Source organism: Ictidomys tridecemlineatus, chromosome 3 (assembly GCF_052094955.1).
Source record: "Ictidomys tridecemlineatus isolate mIctTri1 chromosome 3, mIctTri1.hap1, whole genome shotgun sequence".
NCBI lineage: Eukaryota > Metazoa > Chordata > Mammalia > Rodentia > Sciuridae > Ictidomys > Ictidomys tridecemlineatus.
In genome coordinates this window covers 127,350,754-127,367,285 of record NC_135479.1, presented here as the reverse complement: position 1 = coordinate 127,367,285, position 16,532 = coordinate 127,350,754, and the positions used below count along the sequence as shown (strand labels likewise).

Genomic DNA, 16,532 nt, shown 5'->3' with positions numbered 1-16,532 from the left:
TATAAGCTACCTGCATAGATCACTCTCAACAAGTTGAGTGATTTGGTTATAGCAACAGAAAAGTTTATAGCAAAATGCATACATTTCTTTTTTGGAGAATCTTCTAGTCAGTACTCTGAAACTTCCTGCAGGTTACCTGTGGGTATGTACTTCTTAGGGTCTTTTTACTTACTTTATATGAAAATCTATAATTTCTTGTATGACACAAACAACCCTTTGTTTTGCTGTTATGTACTTACAAAAGCACTTAAAATTTTCCTAGTCTCTTCAACTTATTCTTTTTCATATGTGTGTTTTTAAGTTAGAAAGGCTCACAAACAAAGATATTGCTTAAAATACTACTTTATATTCCTTTCATTGGTGGAAATAATTCTGTTAGTTTGTGGAATTTTCAGAAGCTAGTGTATATTTACAACTTAGCTAAGCCGGAATTTTGTAAAGTTAATATATATATTTTAAAATCATAATTATTATAATAATAATTTTTCACTTAAATTTAGAATATATTATTTTTTAATCACTGAAATTCAGTTTTTGAATTTCAAAACTCAAAAGCCTCATAAGTGGCATTACTATTAGTACTTGCTTATATTGTGTCTTCTCTGTTCTTCAGGATATTATAGTATCTATTGAAAATGTGGTGGTATCTCGAATAGACGCTGTAAATCTATGTTCTAGTCAACAATCTCAACTGAATTTCAAAGTCAATAGAAACAATTTGGAGGTGTGGACTCCACTTGAAACATATATCATCTACCCTCCAGACTTTAAAAGTCGACTTGCCATCCTGGACAAAGCAATGAAAGGAACAGTGGCTACTTACGTGGGTGGTATTCCAGGTATCTGATTACTTTTTTGTCAGTTTTTAAGATTCTATTTTTATTTCAGCTGATGCTACATTAATTTTAGTAAAAAAGCATTGGGAGGGACAGCAAAATTCCAGTATTCAATATTCTTCTCCTGGCTGCTTGTACCAATGTTTTATTGATACATTTTTGTTTGATTATTTTTAATGGTGAACAGTTTCAGTTTCAACAAATTTTTTACTCCATTTGACTATTATACCTAGAAAAGATATATCATTTCATTTCATCCACATAATAGTGTTCTAAGTTCAATAATTATTCTATTTATTAATTATTTATCTAACATTTATTCACTCATATTTAGTTTGTCTATCATTTATCCATTATTTATTAAGAACATGTATCCCACGTACTGGGGATAAAGTAAAAACAAATATATATTAAGGCTTTTGCAATCTAGTGGCAGAAACAGACATTAAACAACTGATTAAGAACATACCAATATAATTAAAATTGTGATCCCTTCTCTGAAGAAAAACTTTGGGTTTCTTTTAGAGTTTGAAAATGAGGTCTTGATTTGGTTATGAAATTAAGGAACAATGTCTCTGAATAAGAGACCCACTGAATGTAAATGGAATATTTGAAGGATTAAATGAACTTATCCAGATGATAGGGATGAGGATCCATGTGTGGGTAAAGTGGGAAGGTGTTAATATCTTGAGAAATACACAGATCTGTATAAGTATTGCATATTGAGCAAGGGAGATGGTATTGCAGGATGAGGCTATGAACTGGGCAGACACGTAGAAGGCTTGTGTATACTTTATTCAGGGTCATATATATAATGCATTAGAATCATTAAAATGTTTTAGACAAGGAAGGGGTATATCAGTATTTGACTTAAAAATTTCTCTTTAGTTTTGAACAACCAACAATAAAAAAATAAATAAAATTAAAAAAAATTTCTCTTTAGATGAATAAATGGGAGGCAAAAGTGGCTAAAACTGAGATGAGTTGGAGGCTATTGAGTAGTCCATATGAAGAAGCAGTAATTTTTGCAGAAATAACCACACTACTATTTACTGGTGCAAAAAAAAAAAACACTGTAAATACTGTTCAGAGTGCTTCAAATGTATTGAGTTACTTAATTTTCAAAATAGTCAATGAGGTGGGAACTAGTTTCCCTATTTTACAGATTGGGAAGCTGAGGAAGCTGCTGGGCTACAGTGATGTCAGTGGGGGTTAGCATACAGTGAATAGAGATTTAAGCAAGAAATAAAATTAATTGGATTGAATGATTGAAAGACAGGTATAAGGATAACTTAGGTTTCTGAAATGAACAGTTGCATGGTAGTGACTCCATTTAGCAAAACTGGAAAAACGGGTTTATTTTGACTTAATCTGAGAAAAAACAAAATTAGCACTAATGTTTTACTTTAAATGATAAAAAGAGGTGCTTTCTTTAGAAGCATTTTTCAGTACTATTTGCAGATTATTCTCATGGGAAAATTCTGAGTTTGATGTCTAAACTTCTAGTAACCTTCTTTGTACTGCTTTATATGTTCAGGGTCTTAATTTTGCATATATGAAATTTTTTCTGAGGTAAGGAACAGAAGTAAATGAGCTCCAAAACTTATAGGTAGGTAGGTAGGCAGACAGGTAGGTGTGAAGGAAGGAAGGAAGGGAGGGAGGCAGGAAGAAAGAAAGATAGATTGTATTAGGGTTTTCTAAGGCAGGAAGGAAGAAAGATTGTATTAGGGTCCTCTAGAGGAATAGAACGAAAAGAATATGTGTACATGTGATTATAAAAGGGGATTTATTAATTGGCTTACATAGTCATAAGTTGGATAGACCCACAATGGCCATCTGCACTCTGAAGAACCAGAGGAACCAGAAGCTGCACACTCCAAAGAGCTTAATTCTCAGAACAGTAAGGACAAAATTGTAGCCCCAATTTAGAGACTCCCTGAAGAATCAATGGTGAGAGTTCATGTTGGAAGAGTGCAGGAGCTGGAGTCCAATGTCCTTGGGTGATGACAGCAGCAACAGATGCACCCACTGAAAAAGAATCCAGTTTGCATCTGCTGAGGCTTCCTTTTGTCTTTTGTTTCACCTGGTCCCCAGTCTATTTCAGAGTGGGTTCTCCACTTCAGTTTGCTGTCCTACGTGCCAGTCGTACTAGAAATATCCTCAGAAGCACATCTAGACATCTCTTGATGCTACATATCTCTCAATCTAATCAGATTGACAATCTAGATTAACCACCATAGTTAGCTTGATGTAGTTTAATTAACATGGTTAATTGTTAGGAAGCATAATTGCAGATAATATGAAATGAATTCTATATAGAAAACTACCTGCATTCTTATTCACAAAGTAGCTGAATATAATTTCAAAGAAATTGAACAAAGAAGAAATTTAAAAGATGTAAAAATACTACAATTTCAGTGTCTTTGCAATAACACTAAGGACTCACTTCAATGATTAAGTATTGAAAGGAAGAAACAAGAAAAATTGAGGAAAACTGAAAATGAAGATATTAAGAGTATAAACTATGAGATGGCTAAATTATTGATATACAAAATAGACATTAAATTGAATGTTAATTTAAATTCAGTGGAAAATGATAATTCTGAGGATTTTTAAAAATAATGTTTTATTTGTAATTGGTACAGAATAATTATATGTACTATAGGGGTAAGAGGTTTTTTTTTAATAGAGAATAATCAATGATGTTGAGCAAGATTTGAAAGGGATTCTTAAAATATCCTGTGGATGTATAGAAAAGCAAGGATGTTATGCACTATGGCAAATTATAGGTAGAAAATTTGAATTTTTTGGTGAAAGATATTGAGAAAGAAGTATAAGAGATACTGAATATCCACAGTGATATTTAAAATTCATGAAGAAGACATGACAAAAAAAAGGAGGAAACAAAGAGTGAAATGCTTTTAAAATTCATGGGAATCCATGGGTGTTACTTGAGTATTAAGTATTTAGTTTGATGGAGATAGTGAAGTATACAAAGGCCCTGAGGTGAACCTAAACTATACATTGAGAAATTGGTAAAATTGCTTAAAACAATATCATTATTACATGAAAGTGAATCTTATATTATGACCTGCTCTTGTATGCTTAAGAAACTAGTTCTTTGGAAAATATAAAAATCTGCATTAGTTTTTTTTCATATTTCTTACCTGCAATTGAACCCAGGATACATAACCACTAAGCCACATCCCCAGCTCTCTTTTAAATTTTATTTTGAGACAGGGTCTCACTAAGTTGCTGAGACTGGCCTTGAATTTAGGATCCTCCTGCCTCAACCTCCTAAGACATTGGGATTAAAAGTATGCACCACTGTGCCTGGCTAGAATTCTATTTTTATTACAACAATAATTTTAAAAAAGGATTATCATGGTATATTAAAAAAATTGGATGTTTGGATGGAACTAATTGTGTTTATAAAATTGGAGGAACTCATGCTGAATTCCATGTCAAATGTAATAATATATATATATGAAATAATATATATTATCATGTAAAATAATTATTAATTTCTCCTTTAGGATTAGAATTTAGTTGAAAATGGAAAGTCTGAATAGTTATTCTAACTGTAAGCAAATAAGATATAGAAAGTCTTGGACTAATAGCTGAATATTCTGTTTTTACAGATGTACCTTTCAATGCCACACCAGTGAATGCCTTTTATAATGGCTGCATGGAAGTGAAAATCAATGGTGTAGAATTGGATCTGGATGAAGCCATTTCTAAACATAATGATATTAGAGCTCACTCATGTCCATCAATTTGGAAAACATGAAGAATTCTTAAAGCATCTTTTCTTTGCTGATAATGTATCTCTTTTCCAAGTATAATTATACTTAAGTCTACAACAACTGACGTGTTTTATCTATGATGTGCAGTCTTTTGATTATTTTATGGTACTTTGACCTTTTGGGAATTTTTAAAAGGTCTTTTTTTTTCAAGAATAATTCTGTTGTGATGTAAATCACATTACAAAATTCTTCTGTTGCTGTCTAGAAAATAAATAATGAAACAAAAATTTTAAATTTAATTTTTTGCTACACATGACATTGCTTCACTTTTTGTAAGAGTAAAAGTCAATTTTATCATCATTGAACTAGTGTTTAAATATCCATTTTTCTCAGAAGGCAAAGCAGTAAACTCAAACAAAACACATGTGATTAAATATCATTCACAATAGGCAGCTACTATTTTTTTTGTTTCTTTTTCTTGAAGAAGAGGGAAGGGATAGTGGCCTATTGAGTGTGAATCAAATGGAAAATCTTCAAACTTTATTCTAAAATAATTTCTCAGGGGGAGCTGTGGCTTCATCTTTCTCTTACCTGGATTCACATTTGAACCAGAATCTACTGATTTGAAAATCAAGAGGGACAAATTTTCATGAGAGCAGCACATGAATCTTCCTTCTTGGGGACTGAGTTCTGAAGATGACACATTAGATTACATTGGAATTGGTGTGCAAATCGGGGATGGGTAGGTACATTCCTTAAATTTGGCTGAATAAGTTATACAAGCTCTATATTAGAAAAGACAGAAATATTTAGTCTTGAAAAGGAGAATAAATACATGTAGAAATTTATAGTTTCTCTTCAGGTCAACTCTTCATTACCATAATAATGCGTTTAAGTGTGATTGTTGAGGGGAAAAAAAACTTATGAAAGCTAGGACATATTTTAACAAAAGGATGACCACAGAGCAATATAGTAAATATTGTATCTTTGTAATTAAGGAAGGAAAGGTAAGATTGCCACATACTTGGTGGGAATGTATTTCAAGAAACAATTTTTTTTTCACTCCTGAACCTATTATTCATGTTGGATGTAAATCAGATGTTTCATTTATATTTTAGAAAATAAATTGTTTTTCACTGTTTTACATCACCTAAAATAATAAATTGATGTACATTTTTTAAAATATGCATGAAGAATATCTTTATTCTAAAATTCTTTGAACAAAACAAAATTATACATTATACATCCAACTTTTCATGAAGCACAGTAGATCTTTAGTTGAATGACAGGTAAAGTTCAAATATTTGATGAATAATGATGATTCATTGTGGAGCTCAGAAAGGAAAGAAAAGCAAAAGTAACAATGGGTGTCTGACATCACAGAAATTATACAAGATCATCTTACTGGGAGAATTTTTTCTCCCTATTAGCACTGTATACTATGTGTGATGGATATATTGACAAGTGACTATTGATAATTATGTTAGTATAAAAAAGCAAGGAAGGGTAAAAACTGAGGGAAATATGAGGAAAAAGTGAGAAAAAAGAGCAAAAGAAAGGAAAAAAATCTATTTCCTCTCTGGTAGAGTTCTCTGCTTCTCATTTCATAAGGCTCATACAAGTACAACTACAGGGATTAATTTCAATATCTGCTTCACATCAGAAGCAGAAAACTTCCTGCATACCATGATGTTCATAGGAGATCCAAAGAAATGTTTACAAATTTCATCTATTTTGAGATGCATTCACATATGGCTAGAGATAAGGAGGCTCTACTTCAACCAAGAATCTTTTATTTGATCATTGATCATGATCATTGCCAAGAAATATAAATTTACACTTTTAAATACTTGGTAGAAAAAAAGTGATTTTTTGACAGTCAATTGGGATGGATATAAGGTGCAATTTCAGCTTTGTGTAGTGGAAAACCCATGATGTGTTTGTGTGTGTGTGTGTGTGTGTGTGTGTGTGTGTAAATATATATATTTACATGCAGCAGTGCTGAGAATTGAACCCAGTGCCTCACACATGCTAGGCAAGCATTCTACCACTGAGCTACAACCTCAACCCCAGAAAACATACTGTTACAGAGTCTTAGAACTTACTGTTTGCCAGGATAGTTGATCAGTAAAAGCAATGATTAATAGGTGAGAAGAGAGTCTTTCACTTCAGGTCTCATCTGAAATTATAATTCCATGCTCAATTCTCCAAAGTATTTTCAATCATCTTTTCCCTTTATGATTATGGAACTCGTGTGTTACTAGCGAGAGAATTTTTTTTGTGTGTAAAAAAGTTTATTTTTGTTTTGTTTCTTTTTTTTCCACAAAAAGAATTTCCTTAATTCTTAACCTGCTCTGTGGTCACTAGGAGCTGAACTCATATAGAAGACTATAGTGTTTGAAATAATTTTGTATTAGATTTCTCATATTCTGCTAATGTAAAACTGGAACAGAGAACCATCTTCTAGACCTATTCTCTAGGGATGTTAGTTCACTCAGAAACAAATATTTAGCAAGCACCTACTCTATGAAAAGATAGAAGTTCTGAAGGGCTAAACCCTAATGAATAGAAAATGACAATACCCAAGTCAGCCCTCAGAAATTCATAAGTTTTTGTTCTTTGAAGTTACAAAGCAGCTTTTGTCAGTTTGACCTACAAAATTGAAGCAATAAAACTTTTGTTCATTGCTCCTATATCAGAAGAGGTTGCTCCTTATTAAGAAATAAAGGACCATGATCTCTTTTTTAAACAATGTTGGTGTTATTTTATTTGGATTTTATTTTGTTCACACATGCTAGGCAAGCATTCTACCACTGAACCATAACTCCAGCCCAAGGATTGTGATCTTTAACATAGGTTACCTGCTTCAAACTTTCTGAAAACTTTTGAAAATTGAATCTTCTCCTATAGAAGAGGCAGTGCTTAAGGGCTCATCCAGTGATAAATGGAGGTTTTGCTAGCCTCTGGCTGTCTTGTGTTCATGTTTTCAGTGTGTAAACCTAAAGGGCAGTTACCTGGGCCAGGATCCTATGAAGTTTTTTTGATGCTATTAACATAAACAATGCAGAACTAGATATTACTAAGTCAAATCATAGTGGGAAATTTTGAAACAAAATGTGAAGTTAAGACTTTCAGAAATAAATGGAACCAAACATAGGGAGATTTGGAACAAGTAGCAGATGAATGAGGCTGAGCAGAATTTTCTAAGCCATGGTTCAATTCTTCTTCACTGTTTTGGACTTGCCATTTTGTAGCATCTCACTTATCTTATAGATAACAATAGCATCCTGTGAACTTACCAACCTATTTGCCACAAAAAGCCCTCTCCAAAGATAATCCTACTTCCATGGAAAACAAATAGTATAATAAAATTTTGAATTCACTAGTGCCAATGCCACTAAGTTATCTTTCCTGCTAAATTTTCAAACCATGGGATCTGAACCGTTATTCCATAGCTGAGGTTTCCATTGTCCTCAGTTGGGAAAACCACATGGTACATCAGATCCTTCCTCACATTTACTTGAAGATATGGAAGAGTGGGCCAACCATCAGAGGAAGAATCTTATATTATTATCTGGAAGTTCCCAAACAATAAATATAAAAAAAATAATTTAAATAAAGTCATATTGAAGACTGGTGCTGATGATAAAGCATCCAATTATGTGTGCCTTCTTGAGCCATCTCAGCATGTACAGAGTGGCACAGTGGATGAACAACCATGGTCTTAGCTTGCCTTGTATGTGTACTATAAAGTTGTATAACTGAGATTCAAAGCCAGGATGTCTGACTCAAGAGTCCAGGCCCCAAATTTGAAACTTTACTCTGTTTCTATATGTTTTACAAGTTTTCCCAGCACTTAGTAAATGGTATTGTTGAAGTGAACAATTCCAACAAATCCAACAATTTTTGGATAATACTAATTCTATATCCAACTTCATATAACTGTGTTATTAAATCCATTGATAATATTATCATTTAATGATATAGAAATGTGATATTGTTTAATTAAATTGTGCAGATGCTGACACTGATTCTCACTTATGTAATTAGATCTCTGAGCTACATACTAACCTTGGAAAACAATGGAGAAAATGTTCCGGTCCAACTGTTACTATATCAAAGTCTAGGGAACAGTAGGCAACACAGATATGTAATCCAAATATGAGCCTGAGTTTGATAAGAGCTGTGAGAGAGAAATAAACATTTACAGAAAATTCTGGGGAGGATAAAATGAATTCCAAAAAGAAGCTTGACGAGGTGTTGTTTAAATTAGGTCCAAAAAGACAAAGTTAATTTCTATTAGTTTTCAAACTAGTAGTTTTTCAACATTCAAGCCTTCTCTTTCCAACCATTCCCACAATGCTTTTGGATTATCTCCCTCACTCAACTTACTGCACATTTTTTTAAATCAGAATTCTCCTTTGCTATCCAATTGTGTGTAAAGCACAACTAACTAACTCTCCCTTTCAAGGGGTTTTGTCATTAAGTCAGTGGATCTCAACCCAGGCTTCTTATTAGATTCACTAAACCCATCATAGATAAGTAAATCTGAAGATTCTCATGAAAAACAACAGTTACAAACCACAGATTTAGCCTCTATGGATATCTCTTTACTCTATGCACTCTCCTTCTTCTTCTCCTGGAACCAGATTATAATACAGAGAAATCATCTCTGTGTGACCACCTTGATTGATGCAGAGCAACCCATTTCCTCTTTGGTGCATCAGTTTTGGATTTTCAAGAAGCAAATGCAAAGAGGGGATTATATTTGGTATATATTGAAAAATTACTTGCATAATGATGTGGACTCTTCCTGGTAATAGGACCATGAAGAACTATGTGGAATGATGTTACGAACCATTCATCCAAACTTCAATGTGTGGAAACTTGTGAGAACACTTCTCATTACCTTCCTTTCCTTGGGCTGAACTTTTTGGATATGCAATAAAGAAAACTCAGTTTAATCATTAGTTTTAAATTCATGCTTGTGTCATCATTATCCCAGTTCTCCCATTTAGATAACCTTGTAGTTGAAATAACTGTGGAGGTATTGGGAAGGCAATGCTAATCTATTCAACAATTATTTGTGAAACACATACAATAAGCCAAACACTACAGTTCTGGGCATTTGGGCTCCATGACTGAACAAAACACAAACATGCATTTGGCTATATTAAAAAGTGCTCATGGGGGGCTGGGGATGTGGCTCAAGCGGTAGCGCGCTCGCCTAGCATGCGTGCGGCCCGGGTTCGATCCTCAGCAGCACCACATACCAACAAAGATGTTGTGTCCGCCGAGAACTAAGAAAAAATAAATAAATGTTAAAATTCTCTCTCTCTCTCTGTCCCCCTCTCTCTCTCACTCTCTCTTTTAAAAAAAAAAAAAAAGTGCTCATGACTGGGTGTGGTGGTGCACGCCTGTAATCCCAGGTGGCTTGGGAGGCTGAGGCCAGAGGATTGCGAGTTCAAAGCCAGCCTCAACAACTTAATGAGGGCCTAAGCAACTCAGTGACAACCTGTCTTGAAATAAAATACAAAAAAAGGGCTGGGAATGTGGCTCAGTTGTCGAGTGCCTCTGGGTTCAATCCCCAATGAACCAACCCAGAAGGCCAAAGTATATTCTATGATTCTTTGTATATTTTGATAGATATGTTAATCATGTTTTTATTACTGTGAAAAGACACCTAAGATAAAGAGGAGTATAATGAGGAAAGATTTATTTGGGCTCACGGTTTCAGGGGTTTCAGTCCATGGTTAGTTGACTGCACTACTTTTGGGCTTTATGAGGCAGAATATCACGGTAGACAGTATATAGTGGAACAAAGTTGATCACCCCATGGAAGCTAGGAAACAAAGAAACAGAAAGGGAGGAGATTTTAAAGAGAACAAAAACATAGTTTTTAAAAGATATTATCTGAAATGTTAGGTATCTAGTTCCATGGGATTTATGAGGAATGTGGTATCTACTATATAAGTCAACTGGCTGAGACTAATAGAAGAGTGCATCTAATATTTTAAAAATCGTATGATACACACAAATTCAATATATAATGTTGTATATACTAGGCTACTGAGCTACATCTCCAGACCTTTTATTAATATTTAATTTTTTTCAATCTGAGGATAAAAAAGGGGTATCTCATTGCTTTTATTTTCATTTCACTGATGTCCAATGAGACTGAGCAACTTTGAATGTATGTTTTGGAATTTTGAATTGTTTTTTCAAAAGAATGGGTTGCTTATGGTACATTTTGCTGATCTTTTAGTTATGATTTGCATAAGTTATCTCCATTACCAAAGCTCCCATATTAATGCAGGAATATTCAGTTTAGGAATTATTAGATTATGAGAGTTATAAACTAACCAGTCCATCCTATATTGAATAGATTATCTGGGTGGTAACTGTAGGTAGATGGGTCATGACTGGAGAAGAGAGGTCACTAGGTGCTTGACCTGCAGGTGATCATCTTACCTATACTTCTCTACCCCCAATTCCTGTCTGCCATGAGTGGAGCAGTGCTCCCCACCACATCTTTCTGTCATGATGTTCCGCCTCAACTTGGGCTGAGAGCAATAAAGTTGGTAAACCATGTACTGGAACTCTGAAAGCCTGAGACCAAAATAAATTTTTCCTCCTCTAAATTGTTCTTTTCAGGTATTTTGATCACAGCAATGAAAAGCCGACTAATAGACTTTCTTGTCAAAATTTAGGAGTTATTTTTGTATCATAAATATTAAGCATCTGGAATATTTTTAGTTTTCTTTGGCTTCCTACTATTTTTACCATTATTAAAAATTATAGTAATTGTCTTTCTTTGCACACTATACCTCATTTTTTTTCTTACTTATACTAGCATGGCTTCTAAAATGTTATTACTTAAAAACGGTCATCAACATTACGGGTTCCAACATGGCAGCAGACACAGAGAGATCAATTCTCTGACCTCTTCAGCTGCGTGGGCAAAGGGAGTCTTAAACTGTCTGAATGCTGTTTGCTCAGGATCACTTGGGAATGCTGGGCTGACATGGACCTGAGGTGAATAGTCTGCACCCCTGAGAACACACACCAAGCCCGGAGTGGGTGAATTCAGGCTCCTGTACGCCTGCATCTTGCAGCCAAACAGCTGTGACTCAGCGCTACAAATGGTTCTGCTGAACAGAGAAACAACTGGTCGGCTCCTCCATGAACCTTTTGAGGTTAACACCAACCGAGCCTTCATAGGCAGCGGCCACAGGATTGAGACGGGGCTTGGGAGAGCCGGTCTGGACCCACCCGTTGCAAGGACACACAGCAAAGGGAACTAATGGCCCCAATTTGCATGGGACATCACCATGGCAGAGAACTGACGTCACTAGAATGCGGTGGAGGAGATAACTTCATTGAAACCAGTGGCTGCAGGTGTGTAACCCCCAGCCCTTCCTCTTCACACTGCAGGGAAACCTCAAGGGCCCCCCCCCAGCTCTCCTGTGAGCACAATAGTCAGACTGAGGGAATCAGGAGCAGCATGGGACCCGCGGCGCGGGACCCCCGGCTACCGATCCCACCAGCGCTGACAACTGAGGTCTCTTGCACCAGCTCCCTGGGGTGTGGCTACCAGAGAGCAGGCAAAATACGCTGACGGTTTTCAGCCCCACGTTCCACAACTTTAGGGTCTGGGGGAATGGCAAGCAGGGAGAGTGTGCCCAGTCGTTCAAGAAAATAGGGATCCTGGGAGCAGCAGGTATTGTGTGTAGCCAGTATTGTGGTGAGCATCACCCGTGAGTGAGGCCTGGCTGGAGGAAAAGTGGGGAAGTGACTAGACACAAGAAAAGGCCCTAGACACTAAGGATTGGAGAGCCGCCCAGTGGGGGGGGAGGAGCCACTTCACAGTGATTGTTTCCTGCTTATTGAGAGGATAAGCTTGGCCCCGTGGGCACAGCTCCACCTACTGGAAGAGAAATTAATCGAACTCTAACTGCATTTAAATTTTTTTTTTTACTTTTTTTAATTATTTATTTATTTGATTTTTTTTGATCTAGGTCTTTTACTTTTTTTAATTGGTTGTTCACAACATTACAAAGGTCTTGATATATCATATTTCATACATTAGATTGAAGTGGGTTATGAACTCCCAAATTAACCCCAAATGCAGATTGCAGAATCACATCGGTTACACATCCACAATTTTACATAATGCCCTATTAGTAATTGTTGTATTCTGCTACTTTTCCTATCCCCTACTATCCCCCCACCCCTTCCCTCACATCTTCTCTCTCTACGCCATCTACTGTAATTCATTTCTCTCCTTGTTTATTTTCCCATTCCCCTCACAACCTCTTATATGTAATTTTGTATAGCGATGAGGGTCTCCGTTCATTTCCATGCAATTTCCCTTTCCTCTCCCTTTCCCTCCCATCTCATGTCTCGGTTTAATGTTAATCTTTTCTTCCTGCTCTTCCTCCCTGCTCTGTTCATAGTTGCTCTCATTATATCAAAGAAGACATTTGGTATTTGTTTTTTAGGGATTGGCTAGCTTCACTAAGCATAATGTGCTCTAGTGCCATCCATTTCCCTGCAAATTCCATGAGCTTGTCATTTTTAAGTGCTGCGTAATATTCCATGGTGTATAAATGCCACATTTTTTTTATCCATTCATCTATTGAAGGGCATCTGGGTTGGTTCCACAGTCTAGCTATTGTGAATTGTGCTGCTATGAACATCGATGTGGCAGTATCCCTGTAGCATGCTCTTTTAAGGCCTTCAGGGAATAGTCCGAGAAGGGCAATAGCAGGGTCATATGGTAGTTCCATTCCCAGCTTTCCCAGGAATCTCCATACTGCTTTCCACATTGGCCGCACCAATTTGCAGTCCCACCAGCAATGAACAAGTGTACCCTTTTCTCCACATCCTCACCAGCACTTGTTGTTGTTTGACTTCAGAGTGGCTGCCAATCTTACTGAAGTGAGATGGTATCTTAGGGTGGTTTTGATTTGCATTTCTCTGACTGCTAGAGATGGTGAGCATTTTTTCATTTTTTTAAAATTTTTTTCTTTTGTCTTTTCATTTCTTTTCAATTTCCTTATTCCCCTTTCCTTTAATTCTACCTGTTTACTCTCATTCTCTTTAGCAACTACTTCCCTCCCCTTCTAATACCTTTCCTCCCAAGCATCATGACACTCTTTATGTGTAATTTACTAAATGTGTATAGGTAATTGTTCTGAGGCATTATATAGTGCTACCAATTCCCTAGCTACCTTCAAATACTCCAGACCATTCACCTGTTAATATCCCTCATCAGTAGAGCAATCTTCCAAGGTTGCCAAGATATACCAACCTCAATAGCATCACATCAGTCGACCTAAACATAAGTCCCAAGATCAAACCGCATACTGCTATATGCCATCAGAATCCGAACAAAGTTTAGGAAATAAATGAATCTGCATTAAAGTGCAACAAAATTCATCATCTCTAGTCATAGCCTCCCATCACATAAGAGAGACTCTGGAGATACACAAAACCAAATAAATTTATAGGAGTAAACAGTAACTCAGCAGTCAAACAGAACCAGAAGTAACATGAGCAGCATGAAAAATCAAGGAAGAAAAGGAGTACAAACAATGCAGGACACCTTAATATACAGGAGAACCTAGAGGCATCAGAAAAATGGTCCAATAAAGAACTCAAGAAATACCTTAGACAGATGAAATGGAATCTTAAAGAGGACATGAGACTGCAAATACAAACAATGAAAGAACACATTGAAAATGAAATACATAAACAGATAAAAGAAGCAAATAAGCAACTTTACCAGGAGATAGAGATTATAAAAAAATCAAACAATAATCCTAGAAATGAAGGAAACTATAAACCAAATTAAAAACTCAAATGACAGTATCACTAACAGAGTGGAGCAAGAAGAAGCCAGAACGTCAGACAATGAAGACAAAATATATCATCTTGAAAAGAGTCTAGTCAACTCAGAAAGGCTGGTAAGAAACCATGAGAAAAACATCCAAGAGATATGGGTTAACATAAAAAAAAAACTTAAGAGTCATCAGGATAGAGGAAGGTTTAGAGGTCCAAACCAAGGGAATGAGCAAATTGTTGAATGAGATAATTTTAGAAAACTTTCCAGATATAAAAAAGGAAACAGATGTACAAATTTTAAATGCATACAGGACATGGAGCATACAAAATCACAGTAGACCAATGCCAAGACACATTGTTATGAAGATATCCAATATATAGAACAAAGAGAAAATATTAAAAGCTACAAGAGAAAGGAGGCAGATTACATTCAGGGGTAAACCAATAAGGTTAACGGTGGATTTTTTGTCACAGATGCTGAAAGCGAGAAGATCCCGGAACAAAGTATTTCAAACACTGAAAGACAATGGATGCCAACAAAGAATTTTGTATTCAGCAAAATTAAGCTTCAGGTATGACAACAAAATAAAAATCTTTCATGATAAACAAAAGTTACAATAATTTGCAGCCAGAAAACCAGCATTGCAAAGCATCGTGAGCAAAACACTACACGAGGAAGAAATGAAAAACAATAACCAAAACCAACAGTGGGAAGTAGCTCAGTAAAGCAAGAGAGGAGGGGAAAAAAGCTAATCATGGAGAAACAAACCAAATTTTAAAAAAAAAGATAAATAGTCAAACATAGCTGGAAGTACAAACCATATATCAATAAAAACCCTAAACATTAATGACTTAAACTCACAAATAAAGCAACATGGGCTGATAACATGGATTAAAAAAGCAAATACAACAATATGCTGCCTCCAGGAGACACATCTGATTGGAAAAGACATACACAGGCTGAAGGTGGAGGTTGGGGAAAAACATACCATACACATGGTCCTCAGAAGCAAGCAGGGGTGGCCATCCTCATATCGAATAAAATCGACTTCAAGACAAAGTTAATCAAAAGGGATAAGGAAGGACATTATATACTGTTAAAAGGAACCATTCATCAACAAGACATAACAATTATCAATATTTATGCACCAAATAATGGTGCTGCGATGTTCATAAAACAAACTCTCCTCAAGTTCAAGAATCAAATAGACCACAACACAATAATTATGGGTGACTTCAACACACCTCTCTCACCATTGGACAGATCCTCCAAACAAAAGTTGAATAAAGAAACTATAGAACTCAATAACACAATCAATAACCTAGACTTAACTGACATATATAGAATATATCAACCATCAACAAGTGGATATACTTTTTTCTCCATAGCACATGGATCCTTCTCAAAAATAGACCATATATTATTCCATAGGGCAACCCTTAGTAAATATAAAGGTGTGGAGATAATACCATGCATCTTATCTGATCATAATAGAATGAAACTGGAAATCAATGATAAAAGAAGGAAGGAAAAATTCTACATCACTTGGAAAATGAACAATATATTACTGAATGTTCAATGGGTTACAGAAGACATAAAGGAGGAAATCAAAAAATTCTTAAAGATAAATTAAAAAAAGACACAACATATCAGAATTTATGGGACACAATGAAAGCAGTTTTAAGAGAGAAATTCATTGCCTGGAGGTCATTCCTCACAAAAAGAAAAAACCAACAAATAAATGAGCTCACACTTCATCTCAAAGCCCTAGAAAAGGAAGAGCAAAACAACAGCAAATGTAGCAGAAGGCAAGAAATAATTAACATTAGAGCAGAAATCAATGAAATTGAAACAAAAGAAACTACTAAAAAATTGACAAAACTAAAAGTTGGTTCTTCAAAAAAATAAATAAGATTGACAGACCCTTAGCCATGCTAACGAAGAGAAGAAGAGAGAAAACTCAAATTACTAACATACAAGATGAAAAAGGCAATATTACAACAGATGCTACAGAAGTACAGAAGATAATTAGAAATTATTTTGAAACCCTATATTCCAATAAAATAGAAGAGAGTGAAGACATTGATAAATTTCTTAAGTCAT

The 16,532-nt window shown here is 35.3% G+C and overlaps 1 protein-coding gene across 2 annotated transcripts in view; it reads left to right on the top strand.

Moving 5' to 3' along the window:
• Nucleotides 1-4,702, top strand: part of Pros1 (protein S) — an 89,620-nt gene extending 84,918 nt beyond the window's left edge. For both annotated transcript variants that reach the window (XM_021734208.3, XM_005336756.3), the window contains exons 14-15: nucleotides 614-839; nucleotides 4,478-4,702. In XM_021734208.3, coding sequence (XP_021589883.2) covers nucleotides 614-839; nucleotides 4,478-4,626 — 375 coding nt within the window. In that variant the 3' untranslated portion in view covers nucleotides 4,627-4,702. The remainder of the gene's footprint in view (nucleotides 1-613; nucleotides 840-4,477) is intronic.
• The last annotated feature ends 11,830 nt before the right edge of the window (nucleotides 4,703-16,532 follow it).